We start from the raw sequence: 27,995 nt of genomic DNA on the forward strand, positions 1-27,995 counted from the left end.
CTGGCACAGCACTCAGGGAGCAGCAACCCTCCCAGCACACTGCACCCTGACCTACATCCCTGCTTGCACTCTGAGCTACCCCCTGCCTGCACAAAGCCCCTAGCTACCCCCTCCTTGCACCCTGAGCTACCCCCTGCCTACACACAGCCCCTAGCTACTACGTGCCTGCACCCTGAGCTGCCTGCCATCCACACACAGACCCTCCCTCCTTCCCTCCCTCCCTGCACCCTGAGCTACACTCTCTCAGCGCACAGCTCCTAGCTGTCCCCTCCCTGCACCCTGAGCAGTTTTCAGACATTTTGAGCTGAGCTTTAAACAATAAATTCTAAAACTGATAAATGCCACTGCAAACCTCTTTCCTTATTGAACAAAGATTTCCCTCCATTAATAGTCATCCAATGCTATCCACTTAAATATAACCATTAACTAAAAACCTACCCCATACCCACCAACCAACCATTTCAATTCTAATTCAACATTCCAAACATTTAGAAAACATCCACTTTTATCCACTGTATATTATAGGAGTTAAAGGTTGTATGTTTTGTGCAAAGGTGGAGGGAGTAGTTATATATGATGTGGGGTAAGTAGGGCAGTTTGGAAATAAAATGATGGTTGTTGGTTGCAAGAGTTGGGTGAGTGATTAACTAATGATGTTCTAGCTTTTTATGAGTTTTTTGGTGGCAGATGTACTTGAGCAACCTTAATATTTTTTCAACAATATATTTTGTTTGATGGAAATTAATTAAATTTAAATTTTATGCTTTTACCAGAATACCAAGAAAACCCCCATCCATCTCTCGCATCTCTCTACCTAAACTACTTATACGTTGGGGGTGAGTGGGCGGAATGACTAACAACAGCCTCCTGCCTAGTATTTGTACTGTAAGTAAGTGGAGGTGGATACCAGGTGTCCAGAATTGTCTTGGGCCAGACATTGTACCCTCACCAGAAGCTGCTGAGGACACAGGTCATCAGCATTTACAGAGGTCACCTAAACTGATAGCTAAAATAGTTTCATAGTTAATTGCCTCATCCCTTAAATTGCACCTAAGAAGAATGTATTGCTGGCTGAAAAGAAAATACAATTCATGGTTGCTGACTTAAAAAAGTCTAAGGTCTAAAAATATCGTCTCTGTTGGGTTCAGTCCCATACTTCTAATTAAGGCCCTGATTCTGCAAACATGCACATGCTTAACTTTATTACTGCAAGTGTTACTGGGACTACTCATGGTAGGAAACAAAGTTAAGCACATGCATAAATATTTGCACAACCAGGCCCCTTAGGGAAGACCCCATATTGCTTGCTCTAGATCCCTGTTGAAATAGTCGGAATTTTGTCTGAATGAAGAGTGCAGAATGAATGGGGCCTTTTACCTGTGTTACCTACACAAAACACCACACTGTGGACTGTTTTTCTACGAACCATTCACTGTTGGTTCATTAAGCCTTATTTTAGTTTATTGAATGATCTTATACACAGCACTCAAGTGGCATTTTTGACAATGGGTGGTACTATTTAAAAAGGATTTTGACTGTAACACATATCCAATAAAAGAAACTGTCTTAAAAAAAAACAACTAAAATAGAAACATATGAATGCTGTCTCCAAACCAGAAATAATATACAGAGAATGCATATTAGCTTTTTTTATCAGGAACTCCCCTTGGTTTGACTTCATAGGGAAGGTGGGCAGCTCTGGTAAGGGTGGCTGGCTGAAGCACTGCAGCCAAATGCACACACAAAACCACTGCCAGCATTAGAGTGGCAGCAGTGGGAGTGTGACAAGTCAAATTGTTAACTAAGTTAAGCTAGCCTAGTTTGATTTTCAGCAATGCTGAACATCCCGCCCCATCTTCCAGTGAAGCCGACAGGTTGTGTGGGTGTCTAGTACCTCAGAAAATGAGCAAAGATAGTCTTGTGGTTATGGTTTCAGAGTAGCAGCCGTGTTAGTCTGTATTCGCAAAAAGAAAAGGAGGACTTGTGGCACCTTAGAGACTAACCAATTTATTTGAGCATAAGCTTTGGTGAGCTACAGCTTACTTCATTGGATGCATTATGGTTATAGTGTTACCTTGGGAGGTCTGTTTTCAGTTCCCTGCTTTGCCACAAACTTCCTCTGTAACCTGGCCTCTCTGTGCCTGGGTTCCCCAGCTGTACAGTGGGGATAATGGCACTTCCCTATCTAACAGGAGTGTTGTGAGGATAAACACACTGAAGCCTGGCAGGCCTTCAGCCACTCCATCAAAGGGGACCATGTCAGCAGTCCACAGCTAGACAGTTAGGCCCTCAGTCACGAAAGCTAGCCTGAACATTTTTGACAATGCAATTGGAATAGCTAAGACTATAGGGACGAGAGAGGGAGGTTTGGGGACTGGCCTAGGATCAGGTGGTTACAGCTTGTATCATACACAAAAGGCTGCCCCTTTAGCTCTGACCCGGGAACCCTTCACTGACCCCAGTCTTTCCCGAGTGACCGGAAGGGCTTGTGCAAAGCTCCCCAAACCTCTCCAGGCCGGCAGAGCCTTTTCCCTCTGGGGGTCGCCTCTTTCTCCCCCCCCTTCCCTTCCGTTCCCTTCCCAGCGCGGGTGGCTGCAGTTCCTTCCCCTCCGCCGCCGCCCCTGGGGCCGCTGCGCGCTTCCCGGCACCGCCGCGGCCGCGCTGCCCCGCTCGGGGGTGCCGCATCCGGCGCCCCCTTCCCCTTCCCCGCGCCGCGTTCCCGCTGGCCAGCCCCGGCCGTGGCACTGCGGGCTCCGCGGCGGGCCGGCTGGGCACGTCCCGCTCTGCTCCTGCGGGGGCCGCTGTCTGGCTGCCGCCTGCGACGGGCGGGGCTGGGGGGAAAGGTGCTGAGCGAGCGGCTCGCCGGCCGGCCGGCAGCCGGAGCACTGCAGAGCTGCACCGCGGAGGCGGGGGGACGGGGACGGCGCCTTCTCCCTTGGCAGCGCCGCCGCCGCCGCCTCCTCCCTGCCGCTCCTGCGCTCCCGCTGCCCCTCGTCTCCGCCGCGGCGCCCATGGAGCAGGGACCTGGCGGGGCAGCCGCGGGGGGAGCGGGGCTGCTTCTGCCCCTCAGCGACACGGAGCAGCAGCGCTACGCCGAGCTCTTCTCGCTCTGCTGCTCGCCCGCGCCCGAGGGGGGCTCGGCGCCGGCCCCAGCCGCCGGGGGGAGCAAAGTGGGCGACTTGTTCAGGGCGTCGCAGCTCCCTGCGGACACGCTGCACCAGGTGGGTGAGCCGGAGGGCGGGGGCGCTCGGCTGGCTTGCACCGCTTCTGCCCCACGGGGGGTGGGGGGCACTTGTGCCCCACTAAAGGGGCAGGGTTGGCGGGAGGGGGAGGACGTATTTCCCTCTCAGCTGATTCTCCTGCTCTGGTTCAGCCTGCTCTGGGTAGGGGGAATGCGGGGGGGGGGGCATGAGCTGCACCTTGAGGAGAAAGTTTCCTCTGCCTTTTGTTCTTGTTTGTCTGTTGTCACTCACACGCTCCTCTGTCTTCTCTCCCTCGACCCCCCGCGGCCCCCTAGTGATACTGTGTTTTAATACGAAACAGATAAGCCCGTGGGTTTAAGCAGACAAGTGACACCTCTCAAGAAAGTTGGAAAAATATGTGTAGAACTTCCCTGTGCTATGCATTAAAATCCTATCACACGGTGAAACTGCCTGGAGTGCTGGATTTGGGATTATAGTTGTGTGACGAAAAAACAAACTTTTTTTTTTCTGGTCGTGATCCAATGTTTTTTTTTTAAAAAAAAAGGAAAGAAAAGAGGGTTTAAGTTTTTGTTGAGTATTGTTGGTAAGACTATATGCGGTGTGTTATTGTTTTTAAAAATGTTTAAGTTCTGAATTTAGCTATCCAGAAAAGTTAAACACTACTCAGAGCATTGTATTCCATTGAATCCATATGTGCTCTTTAACCAGCTAATGTTTAATGCATTGTAAGTGCTAAGTATTCTGAATATTTATTATTAGTATTAGGATTCAGAGATTTTGAACTGGAATGGAGTATTTGGCAACTTTAGCTAGTTTAGCCCCTCTTCCTTTACTCTTTCAATAGTCTAGAGAGTCTGAAACAAATGAGTATACCTCTAACTGTTGAAGGTATATATTCAGCTGAAGACTGTTTATTGTTTGCTATATAATTCTCTGCTACCAGCTCTAAAAATATTGTAGCAGTAAACTTTGTACTATCACAATTGTACATAGCGTTTTTTGAGATAGCTTTGTATTTGAAACGTTTTTGGCAACACAAATATGTAATCCTAACTTTTTTTTTAAATCTGCCCTAAACTATCTTGTAATATTGCAATAATTGTTCAGTATCTGTTGTTTCATGCTCTAGGTGTTTACATATTAGTAGTGGGTGATTTGCGCATCAGTGTACATGAACAGTCATTCGGGATCCCTTGGGATGAATGCAAGATTATTTGTTATCCTTTTGGGGTATATATGCATTTTTTTTTATATAGACTGACTTTAAACTAAGTATTATCATAAATTTCATTAGACACATTCCTAGATCAGCTTTGATTACCAAAATAAATATATAATAATGTTGTGTATTCCCAGGTTTATGAATCATACTCAGTATATTTTATTCTGGGATTGTCACAAAAAATCTTAACAATACAACATTTAAAATGTATGTAAATACAAAGAGTAGACAATTATATTACATATGCTTACAAATGATGAAATTACCTTATGTATACTAAGCAGGTCTTAATTCTTCTTTTCCACCTGTGGAATAGTAATTTGATTAACTCAGTCCAGTAGCACATTCTGGTTAGTAATAAACTAAACATAGGAAGAAAAACACCAAACTTGTATTTTGTTGTCAGGAGTTTAAGAAATGCTGTTGTTCAGAAATCCTTGTTAAATATCAAACAGAAACAAATAATGTCTAGACTAAGTTGACTAACAGGTATAACTGGCCATGGCCTGCAGGGACTAAACTGTGTCGTTTCCCTGGAAACAGTCAGGCCTTCTCTTAATGAGCATTTGATTTGGATTTACATAATGTCCAGGATATGCTGAAGTACAATAGGGGAAGTTACTTCCATGACCAGATGCCCTCCACTGTTCCAGGTGCTGCTTACTTAATAATATCCAGAGAAAAAATGTTGCCAGTACCACTGCTGGAAGTCAAAGGGTACGTCTACACTACACACTCACAGTGGTGTGTAGAGTACATACATTGCATGCCCCTCTGGCATGGGTATAAACAGCAGTGTAGAGGGTGAGGCTGTGCTTAGGTGAGGAGAGGACAGACACACCAGAACTGTAGGTGCATACCCTACATGGCTCTCTGTGCATCCAAGCAGTACCCCCCAATCTGCACTGATATTTTTTAGCAGCATTGCTTCCTGCTGCCTTCCTATTGCTGGAACTTTCTCCACTGCCAGAGCCTTTTACTGCTATGTGTAGATACGCACCACAGCACGCACGCAGCTTGCGTTTTGCTGTAGTGTGTAGCTACAAGTATCTTACACACTGCTACCAGTGTAGACAAGGACAAAGTGTGTTTGGATCTGCCATGAGTTGGTGGGGCTCCTTATGAATCCTTGCAGGAATTCACCCACCTGGATCTAATTGCAGAGTTCGGACCTTAAATTTACTAACATTTGGGAAAGAGGAAAAATAATTTAAAACAAGAAAGAAGGCTTAAGGAACTTATTTTTAAAAGAAAAACTGAATTGATAATCTTGAAGTTACTTATATAAATCAAATCTATTAGTGATTTTTCTTAATATGGTTTTATTCCATGGCTCTTATTTTAGCATAGTATATTAGTACTGTATCATTTGAGTGTGATTTATTATAGTATTGTGTGCATTTTCTTGTTCTGGGATGTGACTTCAGCTGGCAACGGTTTGTGATTTTTACTTGTTTATTTTAGAATTCCTTCCAGGTTCTTATGATGTACAGAGAGGCTTATTCATAAACTGGTTTATAATTGACTTCAGTAGTACTACTTGTGTGAATAAACTTGCATCCTGCAACTGGTTCCACACAAGTGAACCCCTGCACACGTGCCCTGCTCCAGTGACTTCAGTGAGGCATCTATGCAAGTGAATCCTTGTGCCTGAATGGGTCCAGTAGCAGGATCTGCCCTTTGTGCTTGTAGGATGAAACCCTAAATTAGCAGACTGTTATAACTACAGGCTTTGTAAAAGTGTTCCAAAGTTTTCCATAGAAATGGACTTTCTGGGGAGTTTATGAAGATGGATTTAAAAAAAACCCCAATAACCAAGAACTTCATAAAAAAGAGAACTGAAAAAGTAAAATTGCTTTCTGTGTCACATTCAGATAAAAATAATTAGTTAAGTCAAATATTCTGTCTTTCTAGATCATAAGTAGTAACAAGACCATCTTCATTAATTCACAAAATCAAAATATGATCAGCCCCAAACTACAGTTTTGAAAGTCTTTTCACAGCACTGAATTTCTTAATTGGCTATAGTTCAAAGCTTAACTATAGTTTATCATGTTTTAAAATCTAGTTTCTCAGAGATTTTTGTCCTCAGGTTTTATTTACAGTTAATGAAAATAAAGAAATTCTCAAGTTCAGATTCTTACACTTCTGTACACAGAATACTACTTCAGTCCTCTAATCTTACTCTGAATTCTCTCTGTTGGTCATGCTAGCAACCACCCCCATCAAAAGTATTAGCTAACATGTTGAAACTGCAGAAAAAATAATCTAACAAAGAAAAACTTTGGAAAATTGTTGCAAGAAAAAATTTATAGTTGGTTTTCTGAATTATTTTTCACTTTGCATGCTTTAAGAATGATAAAAAACAATCTGATCAGTTTTTATCCACAGAGAGTACAATGCTGGAAACATAAAATAATGCAGTGGTGTATAATATGTGGTTGCCACTGATAAAGGTTGCAGCCATTTTAGGAAGAAGTGGCTAGCTTGTGTTAATAGATAACTCGTTTAGAAATAGTTGTTTGACAACAGGACTTTTACTTTTTTTTTATTTAAAGAAAGTTTTCGTGCTTAGTATGCAAGCTTTTATGCTGCCTCATGGAGTTAGTGGTACTGGTGGTCGTTGCCATGTAGGAGACATAGATTGGAATCCAATGCACCAGTCTGGATTGCAGTTGAACTGAGCTCTGCACAGGCCAGAAGGGGAAGGTACTTTATGTAATGTTTGCGATCCTCAGACTCTGTAGAAAGATCAGTAGAGCCCCATGTTTTTCACAAATGTGAAGTAACACAAAATTAAAACGAAAAACAATTGATAAGATAAAATGGGGGGAAATGTACTCTGCAGCAGCGGCTCCTGTCCTGTGGGCCTGGGCCTGTCTCCGTGCTCTAGTTTGGCCCATCCAACCCTTTGTCATGACTGGGGGGGGGGGGGGGGGGCAGCCAGGCCAAATCTGAGTGGCAAACCCTGGAGCATGGGTTTGCAGCATCACTCTCTCAAATTTGACACCCCTCCACCCCGCATCCTGTTGCATCACTTGAAGCATGGAGCTAGGGGCCCAGCCCTGTGGGACAGGAGCTGCTGTTGCAATGTGAGTACGGGATGGGCTCACTGTGCAACTGTTCCCCCTCTCCAGGTCTCCTCCCTTCCCCAAGGGCAGGACCTGACCCCTCCCCCCCCGGTCCCCTGGGCCTCCTATGATACAACAAAATTTAATAATACATTATAATAAATAAAAGAATTTCTCAGGGCTCTACAGATAGGGAATGGAGAAGTCCCCAGCTTGAGCTAGAGTAGCCATAGGGATTGCTCTAATTTATATTGTACTGCTATGGCAACCTCAGGAAGCATCAGGTAGTTCTTAACAGCTAGAAGGCAATATATCCTGGTCTGCTTCCTTCTCCCTCCTCTCAGAAGGCCACTGTGCTGTGTGAACTGTGGAGAGACTCAGCATTAGGGCCATTTTGATAATTCTATGCCACTTAGAAATCTTCCTTATGCTGGAGGTATATTCCATGGGGTTTGTTTTAAAATGGTGTTGTGGTTTCTTTTGCCTGTAGAGCTGGCATACAGGGGCCACAGCAGAGGCTAGAACCTGTGCTCTAATCTCTTGTCTCTAAATTGCTGGCTTTCCAGGGTTTGTAGTTGTGGAAAAGGTATGATAATCCTTTGAAGGGGAAGGATGCCTTTATACAGCCATTACTTTTCTGGTGGATCACAGCATAACATTATGAGCTTGAAGGGAAGTCTCTTCCCTCCTTTCTTGCCTGTAGTGCTATGGCTTGTATAACAGGAGAAAAAAAGATAGGGATGTTGGCCACAGGAATCCATCAGGTAATGTTGATGAGGTAAATTGATATTGTCGGAGAGTGAAATGCGAAAAGAGGAAATGGTGGGGAAAAAGTGAATTGCTAACAAACATGCAGTCCCATTAAAATCAGCTACAGTCTGGGGAAATTGTTGCATTTTTTTTTAAATGGTGTTAGAGGCAGTTTTGTGAATTATAATAGTAAGCCTCACTTCAGTAGTGGAAAAGGTGGTTGAAATGAGGATTAAAATAGAATGATAAATCACCTAGATGAACAGGATATAAAAGGGAGTTTACCATGCTGGTTTCTATCTGCTCATGCCTCTCTCGTTTACTAGAAATCCTTGAATGTGACTGCAACATTTGCATAAAGGAGATTATTGATGTTATTTATTTAGAGTTTCAAAAAGCCTTAGATAAAATCCCTCCCAGGAGGCTCTTAAGGTAACGTTGTAAAATGTCTGGTGCCCCTAAGGTTTGAACTAGGACCAGTGTCTTGTCTGTTTGTTAGTTATCTGGAAAAGGAAGAGGACAGTGAAGTGACAGAATTTATTTAGGTTAATCAGGAGTAGAGGAAACTGAACATCATCAGACAAATCTAACAAAGCGAAGTGATTTGGCAACACAGTGGCCACATGGAAGAAATTCAGTGTTTACAAATACAAAGTAATGTACACTGGAAGGAATAGTTAGTGCTACACATGCACATTACTGAGCTCTAATTTAATTGTAACCACTTGGGGAAATATTGCAACTCCCTGAAAACATTTGCTCAATGTGTAGGTCCAAAAAAGCAAATAGACTGTTAGTAACACGGCTGTTACTCTGAAAACTGTTAGGATTGAATGCTGTGTTCATTTCTGATCACCCTGTCTCAAAAAAAGAAATAGAAGGTCTCTAGCGAGGCAGAGACACACTCCAGTTTTTTCAATTTCTCCTCATACAGGAACAGCTTAACATAGAGAAGAGAGAGGGTTATACAAAATAATGAATGGTAACTTATCTAGGCTCTCCTACTTGTCATTTCTCATAATACAAAACCAAAGGGATATAAATGAAACTGAAAGGCAGTAAATTTAAACCTGATAAAAGTAAATTGTTATGCAACAGGTAATTATTAATTGTGGAACTCATTGCCACAAGATATCAATCAGGCCAAGTGCTTAGTATAATTAAAGAAGGCTTGCCATTTATATGGATATTGAGAATATCTATGATCAGGAAAAAATTTTTTTTGAAAGGGGGAGGGATTGAGAGAAAAATCCTCATGCTTCATAGAAGTGCAGGACTGGAAGGGACCTTGAGAGGTCTTCTAGTCCAGTCCCCTGCACTCAAGGCAGGACTAAGTATTATCTAGACCATCCCTGACAGGTGTTTGTCTAACCTGCTCTTAAAAAGATGGAGATTCTACTACCTTCCTAGGCAATTTATTTCAGTGGTTAACCATCCTGACAGGAAGTTTTTCCTAATGTCCAACTTAAACCGCTCTTGCTGCAATTTAAGTCCATTGCTTCTTGTCCTATCCTCAGAGGTTAAGAAGAACAATTTTTCTCTCTCCTCCTTGTAACAACCTTTTATGTACTTGAAAACTGTTATCGTGTTCCCCTCAGTTTTCTCTTCTCCAGACTAAACAAACCCAATTTTATCAATCTTCATTCATAAGTCATGTTTTCTAGATTTCTAATCATTTTTGTTGCTCTTCTTTGGACTTTCTCCAATTTGTCCACATCTTTCCTGAAATGTGGCTCCCAGAGCTGGACACAATACTCCAGTTGAGGCCTAATAAGCATGGATTAGAGTGGAAGAATTGCCTCTTGTGTCTTGCACACAAACTTATGCTGCTACTACTTCCCAGAATGATGTTTTCTTTTTTTGCAACAGTATTACACTGTTGACTCATATTTAGCATGTGTTCCACTATGACCCCCACATCCCTTTCCTCAGTATTCCTTCATCGGTAGTCATTTCCCATTTTGTATGTGTGCAACTGATTGTTACTTCGTAAGTGGAGTACTTTGCATTTTTCCTTTTGAATTTCATCTTATTTACTTCAGACCATTTCTGCAGTTTGAGGGCAAAAGCCAACCACTAATTGATAATTGTTTGGAAGATAGTTACTTTATTTGTGGAATATTCCATCATTGTCCACAATGGGGTTTCTTGCACCTTCCTCTGACGTAGCTGGTTCTGGGCACCATTGGAAACAGGAGACTAGATTAGATAGACTGCTATTCTGATTTGGAAGGACAGTTACCCTTTCCAGAAAAGTTGAATGGTGTAGTTTCCTGAAGGTGTAGACATAAGCAGTGGATCTGCCGAAGTGTCAGTGATATTTCATCAGGTTTATGCTTCCTGAGTGTATTGAAATATTGATACTACACATATTAATTGCTGTGTAACAGGTGGCTGTTATGACTGTTCTGCAGCATTTCTTTCTTTCTAGACAGTCAAGTGTGACCTGATTTTTAGAAGCATTGCAAGCAAGCAGTGAGTACAGCATCTGCTGTACCACTGCACGATGAGAAATTCATTTAGTTGGACAAATAAAGTACTAACAGAATTTGTATTTGGATGGTGTATTTTACGAAGTATTACTCTGTGTTTCACAATGAGAAGGTGTGTTTTGGCTAGCTTTAATAATCAGTATTAATCTGTTTTATTGAAGACATTGATTGAGCAGAGAATCTGGGGGACAGGAAGATAGGAATCAAATGTTTGTAAGATTTGTAATTTCTGTAATGTGTGACTCAGAGTAGCTAGAGAGATGGGACTGACACGGCTATAGCTACTCAGAATAGCTAGTAAGATTCACAATACAGACATACTAGCTACATGATATGCTTTAGTCTTACACCATACTGTAATTTTCACTTTATATTTTATTTCTGCTAAATCGTTATGATGTACAGGAAACCTTATTTGTAAACTAAACCTTTGTAAATGTATGAGTGATTTTAGGGTTACAGACTTAAAATAAAAAGGAAAGGAGTACTAGTGGCACCTTAGAGACTAACCAATTTATTTGAGCATAAGCTTTCATGAGCTACAGCTCACTTAAAATAGTTTACAAGCACATAGCTAATATTTTATAAAGAAAAGTGCATTCTTTCAACTTTTGAATCAACAACCTGTATTATTTTGAGCTCCACAGATTACAAACACTAGTTGTATGATGGTACTGTAGCTGCACAAATACTGCATTTCTAAGCCGGAACTGTCCTTGTATTTCTGTGTAAACAAAGTATTCAGACAAATTATATTGCTTTTCTTTTACATGCCTAGTAGGTTAATTTATCTTTATGGTGACGTGTTACTATGGTTACCATGAGTTGTTCGACCACAGTGGTGGTGTGTTAAAAACAGAAGTATGAATAGATTAAAAAAAAATCTCTAAGTCTGACATTCTGGGTGGAAAAAATGGCAGTAATTTAGTTGGTTCTTAATTTTAAACTGCAGAACTGTTAAGTAGAGAGATAAGGTGGGTGAGGTAATATCGTTTATTGGACGAACTTCTGTTTGTGAAAGAGACAAGTGTTCGAGCTCTGCCGAACAACAATTAAGTGGGAAGAGTGGAATGAATGTCAGTCTTAAGGCAACTTCCCAAGATACAGAAGAATGAGAGTTGAGGCAGCAAGAATGTAAGGATTATGAGATTTCTGACTGGGGAAAGTCACGGCTTACCATTTCTCTTAAACAGATAAATGCATCTCTCTCTTAGTGCTAAGTTTTGCCCAATTACTTAAGCATGAGCTGAGTGTGTGCATCGATGAACAGAATTTAGCTCTAAAGTTTTCTTGGTCTTGAAAATATAACTTAGTTAACTGGCTTGGAGTAAATGTTGGACTCTAACAATGTGCATGTTGTGATGCGGGGACCTGCCTGGCTCTGTCTGCAGGAAGCAGATGCCTATAATTTGGAGGAGAGATATTTGTCATGAGAAATCTGTTAGTTTTATGTGCCTGTGTAAAGTAAGCATCCTGTTTGTCATAAAACAAATGATTGCTTGCAGTGTTCTTGTAGCTGTGTTGGTTCAGGACATGAGAGAGACAAGATAGGTGAGGTAATATCTTTTATTGAATCACCTTCTATTTGTGAAAGAGACAACCTTTGTATAAACTTGGAAGCTTGTCTCCTTCAGCAACAGAAGTTGGTCCAATAAAAGATATTACCATTGTCTTTCTCATAAAACAAGTGAGATATTTTGTGCATAGGAAGTAGAGGTCTACTATCCATTTAATGTATGGATAGACCTAACTGATGTCATTCTGGCCTTTTTAAATATCAGAACGGCATAGGGTCGAAAGAGCAATTAAGGAAGGCAGACAATAGTATATATGAGGAAAAATTACGTTATTATTGCTATCTGTTCATCAGCAGTGTGCTTTGCTTTGTACAAACAGAGGGAGATGCAAATATAGATCCAAGGAAATTATATATCTGAACTCTAAAAATTTAATTTAAACTAATTAGAGCAAGTTTCATGAGGTGTACTATATAAATGGTAATTGAAAGGCTTTAGTGCATCTTAAACTAACATAAACATAGGGCCTATGCTTTCAAAAGGGACTAGTGGTTTTGGGTACCGCAGTTTTTGGGTAACCAATATGAGATAACTTAAAGGGAATTGATTTGCAGAAATTGGTAAGCATCCGCTCTCTAAAAACTCTGGCTCCTTGATGGTGTCTCAAGTTGGGTACCCCAAAATTGAAGCATCCAAAACCACTAGTCACTTTAAAAATTAGGCCAATGTATTTCCATAAATGGCAGTGAGAATTGGCATAATCAGGCCAACCACTTCCTACTGGCTTTCCTTTCCTGGTTGGGGGGATGTCAGGGATTTAAATAGCTACTTGAGCAAGAGGGAGGCACAGATCCATTGGGATGTGCATAAGGGAGTGTCAAGGTTCCTCCCCCACTCTGAACTCTAGGGTACAGATGTGGGGACCTGCATGAAAACCTCCTAAGCTTACTTTTACCAGCTTAGGTTAAAACTTCCCCAAGGTACAAATTAATTTTATCCTTTATCCTTGGAATAACCACTGCCACCACCAAACTCTAACTGGGTTTACTGGGAAACGTAGTTTGGACACGTCTTTCCCCCCAAAATCCTCCCAACCTTTGCACCCCACTTCCTGGGAAAGGTTTGGTAAAAATCCTCACCAATTTGCATAGGTGACCACAGACCCAAACCCTTGGATCTGAGAACAATGTAAAAGCATTCAGTTTTCTTACAAGAAGACTTTTAATAGAAATAGAAGTAAATAGGAGTAAAGGAATCACCCCTGTAAAATCAGGATGGTAGGTACCTTACAGGGTAATTAGATTCAAAACATAGAGAATCCCTCTAGGCAAAACCTTAAGTTACAAAAAAAGACACACAGACAGAAATAGTCATTCTATTCAGCACAGTTCTTTTCTCAGCCATTTAAAGAAATCCTAATCTAATGCATACCTAGCTAGATTACTTACTAAAAGTTCTAAGACTCATTCCTGTTCTATCCCCAGCAAAGCAGCATACCAACAGACAGACACAGACCCTTTGTTTCTCTCCCTCCTCCCAGCTTTTGAAAGTATCTTGTCTCCTCATTGGTCATTTTGGTCAGGTGTCAGCGAGGTTACCTTTAGCTTCTTAACCCTTTGCAGGTGAGAGGATTTTTCCTCTGGCCAGGAGGGATTTTAAAGGGGTTTACCCTTCCCTTTACATTTTTGACAGGGAGCAACTCAGATTCTTCGAGAGAGGGGGCTCTAGCATGATTTAGGAGAGCTAAGTATTTCTGTAACCTTTTTCATTATGAGTGTTCTTGTCCTAGTTATATTTAGATAAATCTAGTGTATTCAGTATGTAATTGTGCAAACAACTCTGTGTTTGTGTACAGTGCCATGCAAACACTTTTGTGTATAATTATTCTAAAACTATTCTCTGGTTTGATCAGTGGTGTTCATATTAAAGCTGCTCATAGCCTGTTTCCTAAGGGAGATGATGTGTGTAAAAGTTCAGTCTGCTAGGTGCATTTAGTCCATAAAGACCCATGAGAGGGAATGTGTACAATTTGATGATGTGAGCTGAGCACAAAGGATTAACTACATGCAAAGAATTTATTTGCAAAAGATTGGACAAATTGGATTTGTGATAAAGAACAAAAGTAAAGACCTGTTCTTTATCCATGAATTTGTTTTATACTTTACTAAGTGAAATATTTGGCAAATAACATAGGAAATATTTTACTGTGGTAGTATGGCAAAATGCTGTGGATGCATTGTCTCATTTAGGTCTATGAGTCCTCAGCATGCTTGCTCCAATTATTTTAACCTTAACTTCTTATTGTGAAGCATCTTGCCATGCTCTTGGCTGTAGTATGAGTGTTGTGTTGTGTTCTAGAATGAAACTGGAAAATGTTTTAATAAGATTTGCCTTGGCCCACATACACTACTAGTCAGCTACTGGGTAATTAAAAAAAGACGACGATTGTGTTTAGGTTAGTCTGACCAGAGACTAAATGGCTCAGAGACAGGCAAAGGGAGATAAATCCTTTTAGCTTGGTGTTGCTGGTCCAGCTTGAGTCTAGTTTAGTACTAATTAAGTTATTTCATGGCTGGTAAGTGGACAGTGTGTAACTGGTTGATGTACTCATTATTGTTCCTATTTCATAGAAGCTAGCAAACACAACTGCAGCAAGTTCAATCCCAATTTAAAATAATACCGTAACTGCTGTCTTCAGAAGAACATCCGTCTTGAGAGCTTTGACGTTGTAAATTATGTGGCTGTCATAGCACATTATTCAGTCACCTACTTAAGTCTCTTTATTCGCTATCTCCACAGCTTCCTCACTTCCATGAACAATCTCCTCTTTCTGAATAGGCCACAGGAACAAACTTATTCACTGAAAATATCCTTTCCTTACTATTTCTGTTTCCAGTAACTCTTGAGTTTTCATTTTATATCATCCTATGATCTGTGTGACTTAGGTGGTCGTCTTCTCCTTCAGGTAATGGTAAGGACCTAGTCTTGCAAACGCTACCAGATGCAGGGCTTACTACTATGACTAGTCATGATTCTAAGCTCTGCACTACGTCAAAAATGTTTATAGGGACAGGCTGTAAATGATGAGTCTCAAATCACTTGTGTCGTAATAAACCCTTCAGATTCAGTTCTATGAAAATCTCTTTCTCTAATCTCATTCCGCCACAGAAAACATTTACTAGAGGAAAAAAAGTTTTCTTATCTAATGAGCCCCAGCTATTGGTTTCATTTAACTTTTAATACATTACTTACTTATTTACAGACATATTACTTGACTTCTTTGAAAGGTGCTAAATTGACAGTCTTTGAGACTGAAATAATGTATCTATCCTCAGGAAATGTTCCATATAGGAAATGGCAATGTAAGCTCTCCGTACTACCCCTGTAATTTGCCTCAAAGCTGATATAGAGTGAACACTTTTGGAGATATTAGTTTAGTTTTCATTGAATCTTTGGCTCTTCTGGTGAAGAAGATTATATTCATGATGTTGGTTCTGTAAAATCAAGTTTATATGTAACTTAAGGCAGGAATGTGGATATAAAGTATGACATAGGTTAACAGAAACAATCACCAGTTCACCCCAATTTAGAATAACATGTTTAGAGCTGGTAGAAATGTTTATAATTTTAAACTTGATAAATGGAGGAAAAACTTTGACAGACTTTTGACAGAATTTCCCCCCTTTTTGATCAGCTCTAAATACATTACATTATCTCTTGCCTTGAGAAGAATATTTGTCATGGTCCTTGTAATTAATATTGCTATCAAAGCATAGTATTCAGTCACCTTCATCTATCAATAAGTGATTAGGTAAAGACACATTCTAGATGGGCTATTAGATATAGTATAAAAGAATCATATTCCTTGAATGGAAATTGAGTCAAAGTATTATTCTTTCTTAGGTTTTTGCCTTAAGTCATGTTTTTCATAAGAGGGGTTTAGAGTGAATAAATGATTTCTTTAGTCAATGGAACCACTGTTTGGATGTCAAAGGGATGCATTTCCACACAACAAGAGCAAATAGATTGGGTGATATGAAAATGACCTTGCTGGATTTTAGTTTAGTGATGGGGAAGAGAAGAATTTAGGAGAGAGCTGCTTCTTAAGGTAATATATTGGTTAAAACCAATGCTAATACTGTAGAAGGTCAAGGAAGGGGAAAAGCTAAGTATCTCCTGCACAAATCTGTGTGAAATAAAGTTATTGCATTGGAACTGCTTGTTTTCATTTAAGAAACATTTTGACAGCTCCTTCAGTCTGGAAGGAAATCCAGAACTTTCAACAAAGGAGACTTTAATTACTTGGATATTGATTAAGATAACCATGCAAAACTGAAGGAGGCAAATATATTAGAGGCATTGCTGGATTGCTTTCATAAATACTTTGTTGAACAGCAACCTGCCATACAAGGAGACTATTAGGGAACTAATTGTAGGAAATAAGCCAAATATGATAAATAGGATGGATGTAGGGAATATTTGAGATCTAGAGTTCACAACTTGGAAATGCCATGAGGGTAAATAGTGAAGAAAGAAACAATTTTTACTGAGAAAAATGACTTTTAGGGGAGTGGGAAATACACTGATGTATTTATTTGTTTTTAACTTGTGGTAGCAGATATCCTTTGTGCCCCAGTCATAGTTAAGACTGCAAGTCTGTCACAGAGGTCACGGATTCCGTGATTTTCTGTGACCTCCGTGACTTGTGCAGAGGCTGGTTCTGGCTCAGGGGCTGCCTGAGCTGGGCTGCCCCAGGCCAGCAGCAGCAGTTTGAGTGTGTGGGAGGGGGCTAGGGGCATGGGGTTGGGGCATGCGGGGGGGTTCTTACCTTGGGGTGGGGGACTCCCCAGCTCCCCCGGGCATGGCCCTGCAGCTCCTAGGTGGCAGAGGGGCCAGGGGGCTCTGCACTGCCTGTGCCTGCAGGCCCCACCCCCGCAGCGCCCATTGGCTGTGGTTAACTCAGTTATTTATGCTCAGGTTACCCTAGCTGGGGTGAGAACAGCCACACTGAGAAGTAACACTCAAACTGCACAGAGTGGTTGTGTTAGCTAATTCAAGCTATGGCCTATACCTCCTGACAGACAAGCCAACTTGAGTTCAAAGCAGCACCACGCTGTAGTTAAGGGATTTTGTGTGTGGATGGGACTTAAGTTAGAGGCAGCACTCAAGTTAACTCTGCAGTGAAGATACTCCCTTAGGAACAAATGAAATTGACTAGCTCTTTTTGTAATCCTCTTCCTTCTCTGATCCACACTCCATCAGTGTTTGATATGTTGGTGCCTTGAATGTTCATAGTGTTTAATAACTGATAAAATTATGTCAGTTTATTTGGTGTGGCCAGAACTGCTTTGTGAACAGTGGAAGTTAAGCTATTGCTTGTGTTTACAATATGTAAGGATATGGAAGATGTTAAAGTAGCACTGGAATCTTGAATGGCTTTTTTGCCTTATTTTCTGAATTGTGCAGTAATTAGATCAGAAATTGCCCCTTCCATCTCAAACTTCCCCTCCAATGTGGTCTCAGTATTAAATAGTGAATAAACTGGTACATATGTGCCATCACATTATTTGTTTACTATAAAGCTAGTAAGGTAGGCAAGGATTTTGTGGGGTGTGTGTGTGTGTGTGTATGTTTTTCAGTGGTACAGCTAAAGTTATTTTGAAGAAAAATGCTTTCCTATTCAATGCAACATGGAGTGTGTTTCAAGAGAGGCATTAAAATTAGTCTCTCATTTATGGAGCATTTGAAGCACATTGTCTGCTTTTCACTGATGTTAATGTTGGGACCTGTCAGTTCATGTCCTACATTTTTGGTTATTTTGGCAATGAATCTTACTAAAGTAATTTAAAAGAGAATCTTGCTTACAAGAAACATGAAATTGCATTTGTGGGTAAGAAATTATCCTGGTTTCAATTTATGAAACATCACACTCGAATCCTACAAACTATGACCAGGATCCTGCAAAAGCTTATGCACATGCATAGCTTTAAACATTGTGAGTGAAATTCTGGCACCATTGAAGTCAATGGGAGTTTTGCTGTTGACATCAACTAAGCGAGGATTTCATCCACTGTGTATAAAGATAAGCATGTGCATAAGTCTTTGCAGAATTGAGCCTATGTCTTTGATCAAAAAGGGCTGATCTTGTGTTCATGAAAGCCTTTTAATTTCCACATATGCAGATTTTAACTTGTAGGTCACACAAATCTGGTAAAACAATGGAACATCTGGTAAATTTTGCCAGATTATTTTTTTTATTCCAGTTAAAAAAAAATAAAGGATTACATCAGTTTCTGACAGTTTCTCTCATGTAGTCACATATGCTGTTTGCCCCTAAAACTAACCTTGGTTACAATCCAGGGCAAATATACTTGACTTTATCACAGGCCAACTTTCAAAGGATTATGGCTGAAAATGTTGACACTATTTTGCAAAGCTAGCTTTTCTTTCACTGAGTGAAGTAATAATAAATTTTCATCCATTGTTGAACTGCAGCCCTCTTGGGCACTCTTTGAAAAATGAGCCACAAGCTAAAACTTATTGGGGGAAAAATAATTTAGACGATTACTGTTTTTCATGCCTATCCAGATTTATACTATGGAAGACAGACAATTACTGTGAAAATGGTTTTGTTATGCAATGTTTAATAGACTTTTTTTTAAACAGAAACTTGTTAAAATCTTAAATGTTTTGCTTTGTTATTTTCCAGTCTGTTCCTATGAAAACTTGATTTTACTCTGTACTCCAGTTTTTTGAATAAGCTTTTGTATACTCTGTGCTCCCATCTGTGTGTCATATTATAGATTTGGATCCATATGGAATGTAAATCTCATTCTGGCCTAAATCTGAGTCTAATCCTTTTCATAGCTCTTGTAGAAAATGAACTTCCTCTGCACGGTGTTAAGATTTCTGAGGTCAGTACTATCTGGATATACTCCCAATTTATTTAACCGGTTAAAAAGTCTTGTATTGTTATGCAATACAAATTATTAATTGTTCTTGTACTACTGACCTATAATCATCATGAGTGTAGTATCTCATTACTATTTTATTTTCTGTAAAAATGTGAGGGGGGGGAAATGTATGAATTCCTTTATTTTAATTACTTTCTCTTGACATTGTAACGCTATCTGATGGAGCCAAGGATTGAGTGTTGCGAGACATATTGTTATGAAAGCAATCATAAGCGATTTAAAAATAATTAGGAGCTGAAATACGGTGCCCAAATATTGGAGAGATTATGACAGAGATTGTAAAGGGGGTGGAAAATACAAGTATCTTCTGTTAAAAATTGTATTTATTTATTTTGGATATCCTTCACTTGTTCGTTTTAGACCTAAGGTGTTTCTTCAGTTACTTAATTGAGCAATAATGAGACAATAAATAAACCAATGACTTCAAATTTTTACAAAGTTATTTTGGGATTCATGAAACATTTTCTGACAAGTCATTTTTGGTATCAAGCTCTTCTGTATTATTTTGTGGAATTTTGCATGTTTTGCTCCTCAGGGGAATGTTTATAATTGTCGCAACTATTCCCATGCCTATTTCCCTAGGAAGCTACAAGCAAATAATAATTTCCATATTCCTCAGAGGGCCTTGAACAGAAAATGGAAACAAACTTTACTTTGGTTTGGTAGAACTAAAACAATCCTGGTTTTGTATACACATCAGTGGGAAATCACTATACATGTAGCATTATCTTTTTTTATAATTATACCTTAATCAAGGATGTCACATAACTCTCTTCATGTTAATAAAATAATTACAGTGCAGAGACTCAAACAAAATATGATAGGTTGTAATCAGGTAATGATATGGAAAAGCATCCTAACCACATGTGTAGAAGCATGTGTGTATCAAGGAGTGAATATACCCCAAACGTGATGATGGGCGATCACTCGTTACCGAGTATGATCATCTTCCATGGGATTTATGGGTCCTCAGGTGGCTAATAAGGCCAATCCTTGAATCACAAATTCTATTACAATGAGGGCAGATGTTTTCAGGCTCAGCAGGAGGCTGTTGACCATGACTGGAAGCCAGTCTCTCCTTCCTCCTGCGCCTCTTGTCCTCTTCAGCTTGTCTGTGAGCAAGTTCAAAATGCTGCCGACCATCACGTAGGACTTCACTCCATTTTAAGTGATCCTGGGCAAGTTTCTCCCAAATGTCAATATTACACTTTTTTAGGTTGTCCTTCAGCAAGTCCTTATAACACTTCTGTTGTCCACCCATGTTATGGTGCCCTTCTTTCAGCTGAGAGAACAGGATCTGTTTTGGGAGGCCATGGTCTGGCATCCGGACAACGTGACCAGTCCAGTGGAATTGCTGATGGATGATCGTTGCCTCGATACTGGTGGTCTTTGCCTCTTCCAGAACACTAATATTGGTGCACCTGTCTTCCCACTTGATCTTCAGAATCTTATGAAGGCAGCATTGATGGTGCCTCCCAAGGACTTTCAAGTGGTGTTTATAGGTTGTCCAAGTTTCGGACCTGTACAATAGTGCTGGGAGAATAATGGCTTGATAAACAAGAAGCTTGGTGTCTGTTCGAATGTTGTGATCTTCAAAAACCCTGTGCTGCAAACGAGAAAAAGCTACACTGGCACAGTTCAGGCAGTGTTGAATTTCTGCATCAATATCTGCCTTGGATGAAAGATGACTTCCAAGGTAGAGGAAATGATCGACATTTTCCTGTGCCAGTCCATTGATTTTGATAGATGGAGCAGGTAATACCATATTTGGAGAGGGCTTATGGTTTCACTCTTAATATCAAGAAGACTAAAGTGCTCTAAGACGTGCGTAAGCATTGACAAACACATTCAGGATAATTTGAAGATCTTTCTCAGAGTGGGCAAAGATTGCATTGTCACCAGCATACTGAAGTTCCACAATAGATGTTGTGGAGATCTTACTCTTGGCTTTCAGCCTGCTAAGTCTGAACAGCTTTCCGTCCATTCTGTAAATGATTTCAATCCCAGCTGTAAACTTTCTAGCAATTAGGTAAAGAATGACTGCAATAAAAAATGCAAACGTGGTTGGAGCGATGATACAGCCCTGTTTGACTCCTGTTTGTACTTTGAAAGGTTCGCTCTGGGAGCCAGTGTTGCTCAGAATAGTTGCTTTCATGTTATCATGAAGCAATTTTAGGACACTGGATGTCCTGATAAATACAACAGTCTTAGAACATATAGTCCAGAGGGCACAGCAATTCACTGAATCAAAGGCTTTAGTTAGATCAATAAAAGCCATGTACAGTGGTCGGTTTTGCTCCTGACCCTTTTCTTGCAGCTGCCATGCTGTGAAGATCATATCCACAGTTCCACGACATGGTCGGACACCACTCTGTGACTCCCGTATAATTTCTTCTGGCAGGGGGAGAAGGCAGATTGCAAGGATCCACCCCAGAACTTTGCCTGCAATGGCTAGGAGGGAGATACCATCATAATTTCCACAGTCCACTTTGTCACCTCTTCAAGAAAGGAGATAATCAGGGAATTCCTCATTTCACTGGATATCTCCTCCATCCAGATTTTAAGGATAAGCAGGTAAAGCTGCCAAATTAGCTCTGGTCCACCATCTTTAAAGATTTCAGCGGGGATCCCATCTAGATCCCATCTGCTACCTTGTTGTTCATCTGTTTGGTGGCATTGTGTACCTCATACAAATTGGGAGGGTCTCTGAGCTCATCCATAAATGGTCGTTGAGGGATTTGCTCAAGGACTTCATCTGCAACCATAGAATTACAGTTAAGGAGGTCTTTAAAATTTCCTTTCCAGTGAGAATTAATGGCTTCGTTGTCCTTCAGAAGTGTGGTTCCATCCCTAGAGTGAAGAGGGTCCATACCGTGGCACATAGGCTCATAAATAGCCTTGGTGGCACTAAAGAAACCACATGTATTGTGGATATCTGTGAAATGTTGGAGTTCTTGCGTTTTATCAGTCCACCATTTGTTCTTGAGTTCTCTGGTTTTATGTTGGACTTCCGCCCTCGCCTTGGCATGGGCTTCTCTCTTTATATTACACTTTATGTTGTTCTGCCAAGCATGAAATGCCATTCTCTTCTCATTGGTGAGTTGCTCAATTTCAGCATCATTCTTGTCAAAACAGTCCTGATGTTTTCTGGTTTGGTAGCCTATGGTTGCCTCACAGGCATTGATGATTACTGTTTTCAACTGGCTCCAATGTTCCTTAGTTTCTTCTGGAAACTCTGTTGGGAGCTCTTCTTCTAAGACTGCTTGGAAATGGTCACGCTTAATAGGGTCCTTCAAATCTTGAACCTTCAGCTTGCGCCTGATCTGCTTCTTTTGCAGTCTCCATTTGGGAGCGATCTTAATTTTCACTGTGGATCGAATAAGGCGATGGTCAGTCCAACAGTCATCAGCACTTGTCGTTGCTCTTGTGAGAAGCACGTCACTACGATCTCTGGCACAAACTCTGACATAGTTGAGGAGATGCCAGTGCTTTGACCGTGGGTGTCTCCAAGATGTTTTGAACTTTTCCTTTTGTCGGAAAAGAGTGTTTGTAATAAGTAGTTCACGTTCAGCACGCTTGGTCAGGAGCAGAATTCCATTTGAATTGCTTTCGCCAACTCCTTCTTTCCTGATTATTCCTTTCCACAGGTCCGAGACTTGTTCAACACGTGCATTGAAATCCCCCAGAAGGATGATCTTGTCTTCTGTAGGGGTCTCTGATAAAATGGTTTCCAACTGAGAATAAAAATCTTCCTTTACATTTTCATCGGCATCCAGTGTTGGTGCATAGGCGCTCACAATAGTTGCCTGTTGATTTTTGGTGAGCCTCAATCAGAGTGTCGTAAACCACTCATTGATGCCAACTGGTACCTCAGAGATGCACCTGACAAGCTTGTTCTTTATAGCAAAGCCCACTCCATGCAATCGGGGTTCATCTGTAGAATTTCCCTACCAGAAGTAGGTGTATCCTCCTTTCTCCTCCCTCACCTGTTCTTCATCAGCTCTTCTAGTTTCAGACAAAGCAGCAATATCGATGTTAAGCCAACTCAATTCATGAACAATAATGGCTGTACGTCACTCTTGTCAGTCGCTGTTTGAGTTGTCCATCAGGGTATGTGCGTTCCAAGTTCCAAAGTTGGAAAAGTTTCTTACATTTTTGATCGCTGAGGTGATGATCCTGCTGGATGCGGCTATCCAGCCAGGAAAAACGGAGGCAAGACTATTTTTAAGGTACCTTTTCTAACCCCCTCCCTATGTGGGGTGAGCAGAGTGGATCCTAAAAAGGACTGCTCAGTCGAGGGTGCAGCTGCCAAGATGCTCGACCCACTTTAATCCTCGAGCAAGACGGCTGTATCACACACCCACCGCCTGTGTGACTCTCTGTAACTAGGAACTTCCGGATTTCACTGTCCTGTTCCTGTCACCACTTGCCGATCGCCACTGGACTTCTTGACTTGTGCAAATGTTGTTTTCCCAAAAGCTGGAAGATGCCTATGCAGGACTTTTTGAAGTGGGGAGACTGGTGCACAACTGTCACCGCACTGTCCTTGACAGATAGAGGACTTGAAACCAATGGCATGGATGCCGTGACGATTGGAGATCCTCTGTCTGCTGCAGCCTTCATCCACCTTCACAGCTGTTGTAACGTTATACAACAGTTTCACCTCCATTGTGCAGTTATCCTCTGTCTGCTCTGCTGTTAGGGACTTCTTGGATCACACTTTGTTTGGAACCTCGCCCTTGACTGTTCTGCCATGGGTAGCCCTAAGGGAGTACATGACTCCAGGCAGCATTGCTCTTGGGGTCATTGAGACACGTAAGCCTCTCCACCACTACAAGGTGCTGATCCATGGAGAAGAACAAACATGTAAGAACTGACGTGTACTCTTCATGCTACTGTTAAACATCAGTAACAATATCAATGACCCACTATTTTCCCCTCACCCCCACATGTTAAAACAATTCTTATGCTGTCCACCAACTCTTCAGGAAATTAGGATTTTTGCATTTGCTCTTGTAAAACACCCAACTTGCTTTAATTGAGAGAGAAAATAAATGTAAATAAATATTTTATTAAGTGTACAGTGTTTAATAATGTGATCACATATTATTTGTGCTACAAGACCTCTGCCTCATTCAGTGCACAGGTAAGACTGAAGAGAAGTGCAAGAAGAGAAAGGATGTTCTGCTGTTTAAGGCACTGGACTGGGACCCAAGAGAACTGGGTCCTATTCCGAACTCTGCTACAGACTTCCTTCATGAAGATGGAAAAACTATCATAATAAGTACTCAAATTGAGGCTGAATTAAGGTTATACAAGCAACCTTAATTCTGACATTTGCCAGTTTCAGTGGGTCTTGGATCAGGTCTGTATGGCACTCCAAACATTCTGCAGATATAGGGTCTGGCCGCAGATTTTGAAGAACACAACAAAATCTCATTATTTTTTTTAAAGAACAAAATCTAGCCCTTTTGGTTGCAATACTAGCCATCATATGGTAAATCGATATAAATGGTACATACACTGCTGTTATCATTACAGCTTTTTGTCTGCTTAATAAAGAATCTGATACAGCACCAAGGTGGAAGAAGTGTGAACTCTCTTCTTACCACTCCAGTGACCATTATGGAACATTCATTTCCAAACATAATTTTGACTGTCCTGAACTATTACACTTCTTGACTGGTATTTTTACTGAATGTTTTTGAGAATATAGAGCAATTTATGTAGTCAGGATACTAGGTCTTAAACATTCAGAGGTTGAACAGAGTTTTCATACGACAGCAAAGTTAGGAAAAAAAGAGAATGTTTTTATATAAAATATATATCTATATGATAGGATTAGTGGTCTTAGTTTCATTCAGAAAATGTACCTATTAATTGTTTCCATGCTTAATATCCAGCATCCATTGTCTCTAGATTCTTAGTGACCTGTCATCCAAGTGTCCTAGTGATTGCTGTTTAAAAGTCAAGGTTCACTAAAGTTAAAAAATAAGAAAAAAAATTGAGGGAAAAGAAAAATGGTTAATGAACTACATAGCAATCATTCATCTGTTCAAGTGTGTGAGTGTAATGTTAAAAATCAAATTCATTTTTTTTGTTTCAATGCAAAATTCATTACAGAACAGGAAAAGCTGCTAGTCTCTATGTACCTTGTTTATTTATATTATTTATAACAACATATACAAATGTCTCTTGTTGGGTTTTTAGCCCATCTGTTTTATTCCTGAAAGTTGTCACTATTAAAAGGACTAATAAACTTCACATACAGTTTTAAAATACCCTACCTGCTTTTACACTTTGTCCCAATTAAGGCGATACAGTAATATACTCATTATAAACATTAGCTCCCTAAAGACCAACAGAACAATCAACACTGCATAAGTTAGGGCTTGTCTACACTATAAAATTAAGTCAACTTTATCGCAGGAGTGGGTGGGTGAGATTCTGTGGCCTGCGTTGTGCAGGAGGTCGGACTAGATGATCATAATGGTCCCTTCTGACCTTAGTATCTATGAATAATTCGACCTTGAACCTCTAAATTAATTAAGTCGATTGTGCGTGGCCGCACCATGCTCACTGTCTTGATGAAGTGCATCCCCACTAGCAGTGCCTGCATCGATGCACAAACTAGTGTACCGTGTGTAGCTATCTGTAGCGGGGCAGTCACCCCACTCCGGCTCAGAAGGGGTTAAAAGCCAGCCCTTGGAGAGAGCTGGGGGCTGAGAGAAAAGGCTAGGCTGATTGGGGAAGCAGCCAAGCTGGGGCCACGCTCCAATCAGTCCACAGCTGGCCCTATAAAAGGGCTGGGAGCCAGGAACTCAGTCACTCTCTCTCTAGTTCATGAGAGAGAAGAACCTGGCTTCCTGGTAGGGAAGGGTACCTGAGGAGAGTAGTGCTGGAGAAAGGCAAGAGGGGCTGGGGCGCTCCAGCCTTGTAACTCCCCAGGCTGCAGGCCTTGTGCCAGGCCTACAGAGGTACTGAGGCTGCAGAGGTGTAGCCTGGGGTTAGACAAAGGGAGCAGGTCCTACCCCCTTGCCGATGATGAGTGGTTTACAGACTGCAGTCTGCCCCAGTGAGCGGGGGCTAGATGATGACTGGCAGTAGCCACTGAGGCAAGGTGGGTTTAGAGGGTGGGGGTTCCCCTGGGAGGGGAGACCCAGAGCGGGGGTACTGCAGGGGCAGAACCCCGAGGTAAAGGGCACCAGAATCCGGGCGGGACACGGGGCTTGAGGCAGGTGATCCACCAGCCTGGAAAGGGCGCTCTGGGCTGAAATTGAGCTAATTCCCAGGATAACCAGCAGGAGGCACCGCACTATGAGTCTCGCCTTGCTACACTATCCCAAAGTGCAGTTTGCTGCAGTGTGTTTTGGGAAGTTTTGTGCAATGCCTCCTGGGACCAAAACATTGTCACAGGGGAGAATGGTAACATTGTGTCAGCATCCAATGATGCACTGTGCTCAACGGCAAACAACCCAGTGGTTTTCGCGCCTTAAAACCGCCGCACATACGCCATAACCCCAGAAGCATGGAGCCTGCTCAGTTGTGCACTCTTGCTGTGAGCATCTCAAACGCCTTGCGCCTTCTCCTGCAGTATTTCCAGATCCGAAGTAGGGTCCGCCTTGCAGAACATAGTTATGTCCTGCAAGCAGCCCTGCTGCAAGCCATTGAAAAAAAACAATTCACAGTTGCTGCTGGCAGTCACAGAGGAGCTGCACTCTATTGAGTGCCGTTTCTGGTCCTGTGAAACAAGCGCTGACTGGTGGGACTGCATCGTTTTGCAGGTGTGGGATGACGAGCAGTGGCTGCAGAACTTTTAAATGTGGAAGGCCACCTTCCAGGTACTTTGTGCAGAACTTTCCCGTGCCCTGTAGTTCAGCAACACAAAAATGAGAGCTCCTTTGACAATGGAGAAGCGAGTGGTGATCGCTATTTGGAAGCTTGCAACACCAGATAGTTACAGGTCAGTGGGGAATCAATTTGGAGTAGGTAAATCAACCGTGGGAGCTGCTGTGCTCCAACTGTGCAGGGCCATTAATCAGTTTCTGCTATGAAGGGTAGTGAGGCTGGGAAATGTGCAGGACGTAGTGGATGGTTTTGCCGTGATGGGGTTTCCTAATTGCAGTGGGGCAATAGATGTCACACACATCCCCATCCTGGCACCAGACCTTCTTGCCAAAGAATACATAAACCAAAAGAGATAATTGTCAATGGTGTTGCAAGCACTGGTGGATCACAGGGAGCATTTCACCAACATCAGCGTAGGATGGTCAGGAAAGGCTCATGACGCACACATCTTTAGAAACTCTGGTCTGTTCAAAAAGCTGAACTCGGGGACTTTCTTTCCAGACCACAAAATGAACATTGATGACATTGAAATGCCTATAGTTATCCTGGGGGACCCAGCCTACCCCTTCGTCCCATGGCTCATGAAGCCATACACCAGCTGTCTGGACAGCAGTAAGGAACGGTTCAACTACAGGCTCAGCTAGTGCAGAATGGTGGTTGAATGCCCTTTTGGTCATTTGAAAGGGCGCTGGAGAAGTTTGCTAACAAGGTTGGACCTTAGTGAAGAGAACATCCCCATGGCTATAGCTACCTGCTGTGTGCTCCATAATGTCTGTGGGGAAAAAAATGGGGAATTTTCCACAGGGGTGAGCAGTTGAGACAGATCGCATGGCAGCCATTTTTGAACAGCCAGACACTAGGGGAATAAGAAGAGCACAGCAAAGGGTGCTGCATATCTGCGAGGCTTTGAAAAGCCGT

The 27,995-nt window shown here is 41.5% G+C and overlaps 1 protein-coding gene across 9 annotated transcripts in view; it reads left to right on the plus strand.

The window, feature by feature from the left end:
• Positions 1 to 2,828: 2,828 nt before the first annotated feature.
• REPS2 (RALBP1 associated Eps domain containing 2) overlaps positions 2,829 to 27,995 on the plus strand; it is a 143,575-nt gene continuing 118,408 nt past the window's right edge. For 4 of the 9 annotated variants that reach the window (XM_048861897.2, XM_048861907.2, XM_048861916.2 and 1 more), the window contains exon 1: positions 2,832 to 3,221. In XM_048861897.2, coding sequence (XP_048717854.2) covers positions 3,012 to 3,221 — 210 coding nt within the window. In that variant the 5' untranslated portion in view covers positions 2,832 to 3,011. Of the gene's footprint in view, positions 3,222 to 6,983; positions 7,135 to 27,995 lie in introns of all 9 variants that reach the window. The other 5 variants (XM_048861937.2, XM_048861947.2, XM_048861921.2 and 2 more) reach the window with 5 other exon arrangements.

This window comes from Caretta caretta, chromosome 1 (assembly GCF_965140235.1).
Source record: "Caretta caretta isolate rCarCar2 chromosome 1, rCarCar1.hap1, whole genome shotgun sequence".
In the NCBI taxonomy this organism is placed as follows: Eukaryota; Metazoa; Chordata; order Testudines; family Cheloniidae; genus Caretta; species Caretta caretta.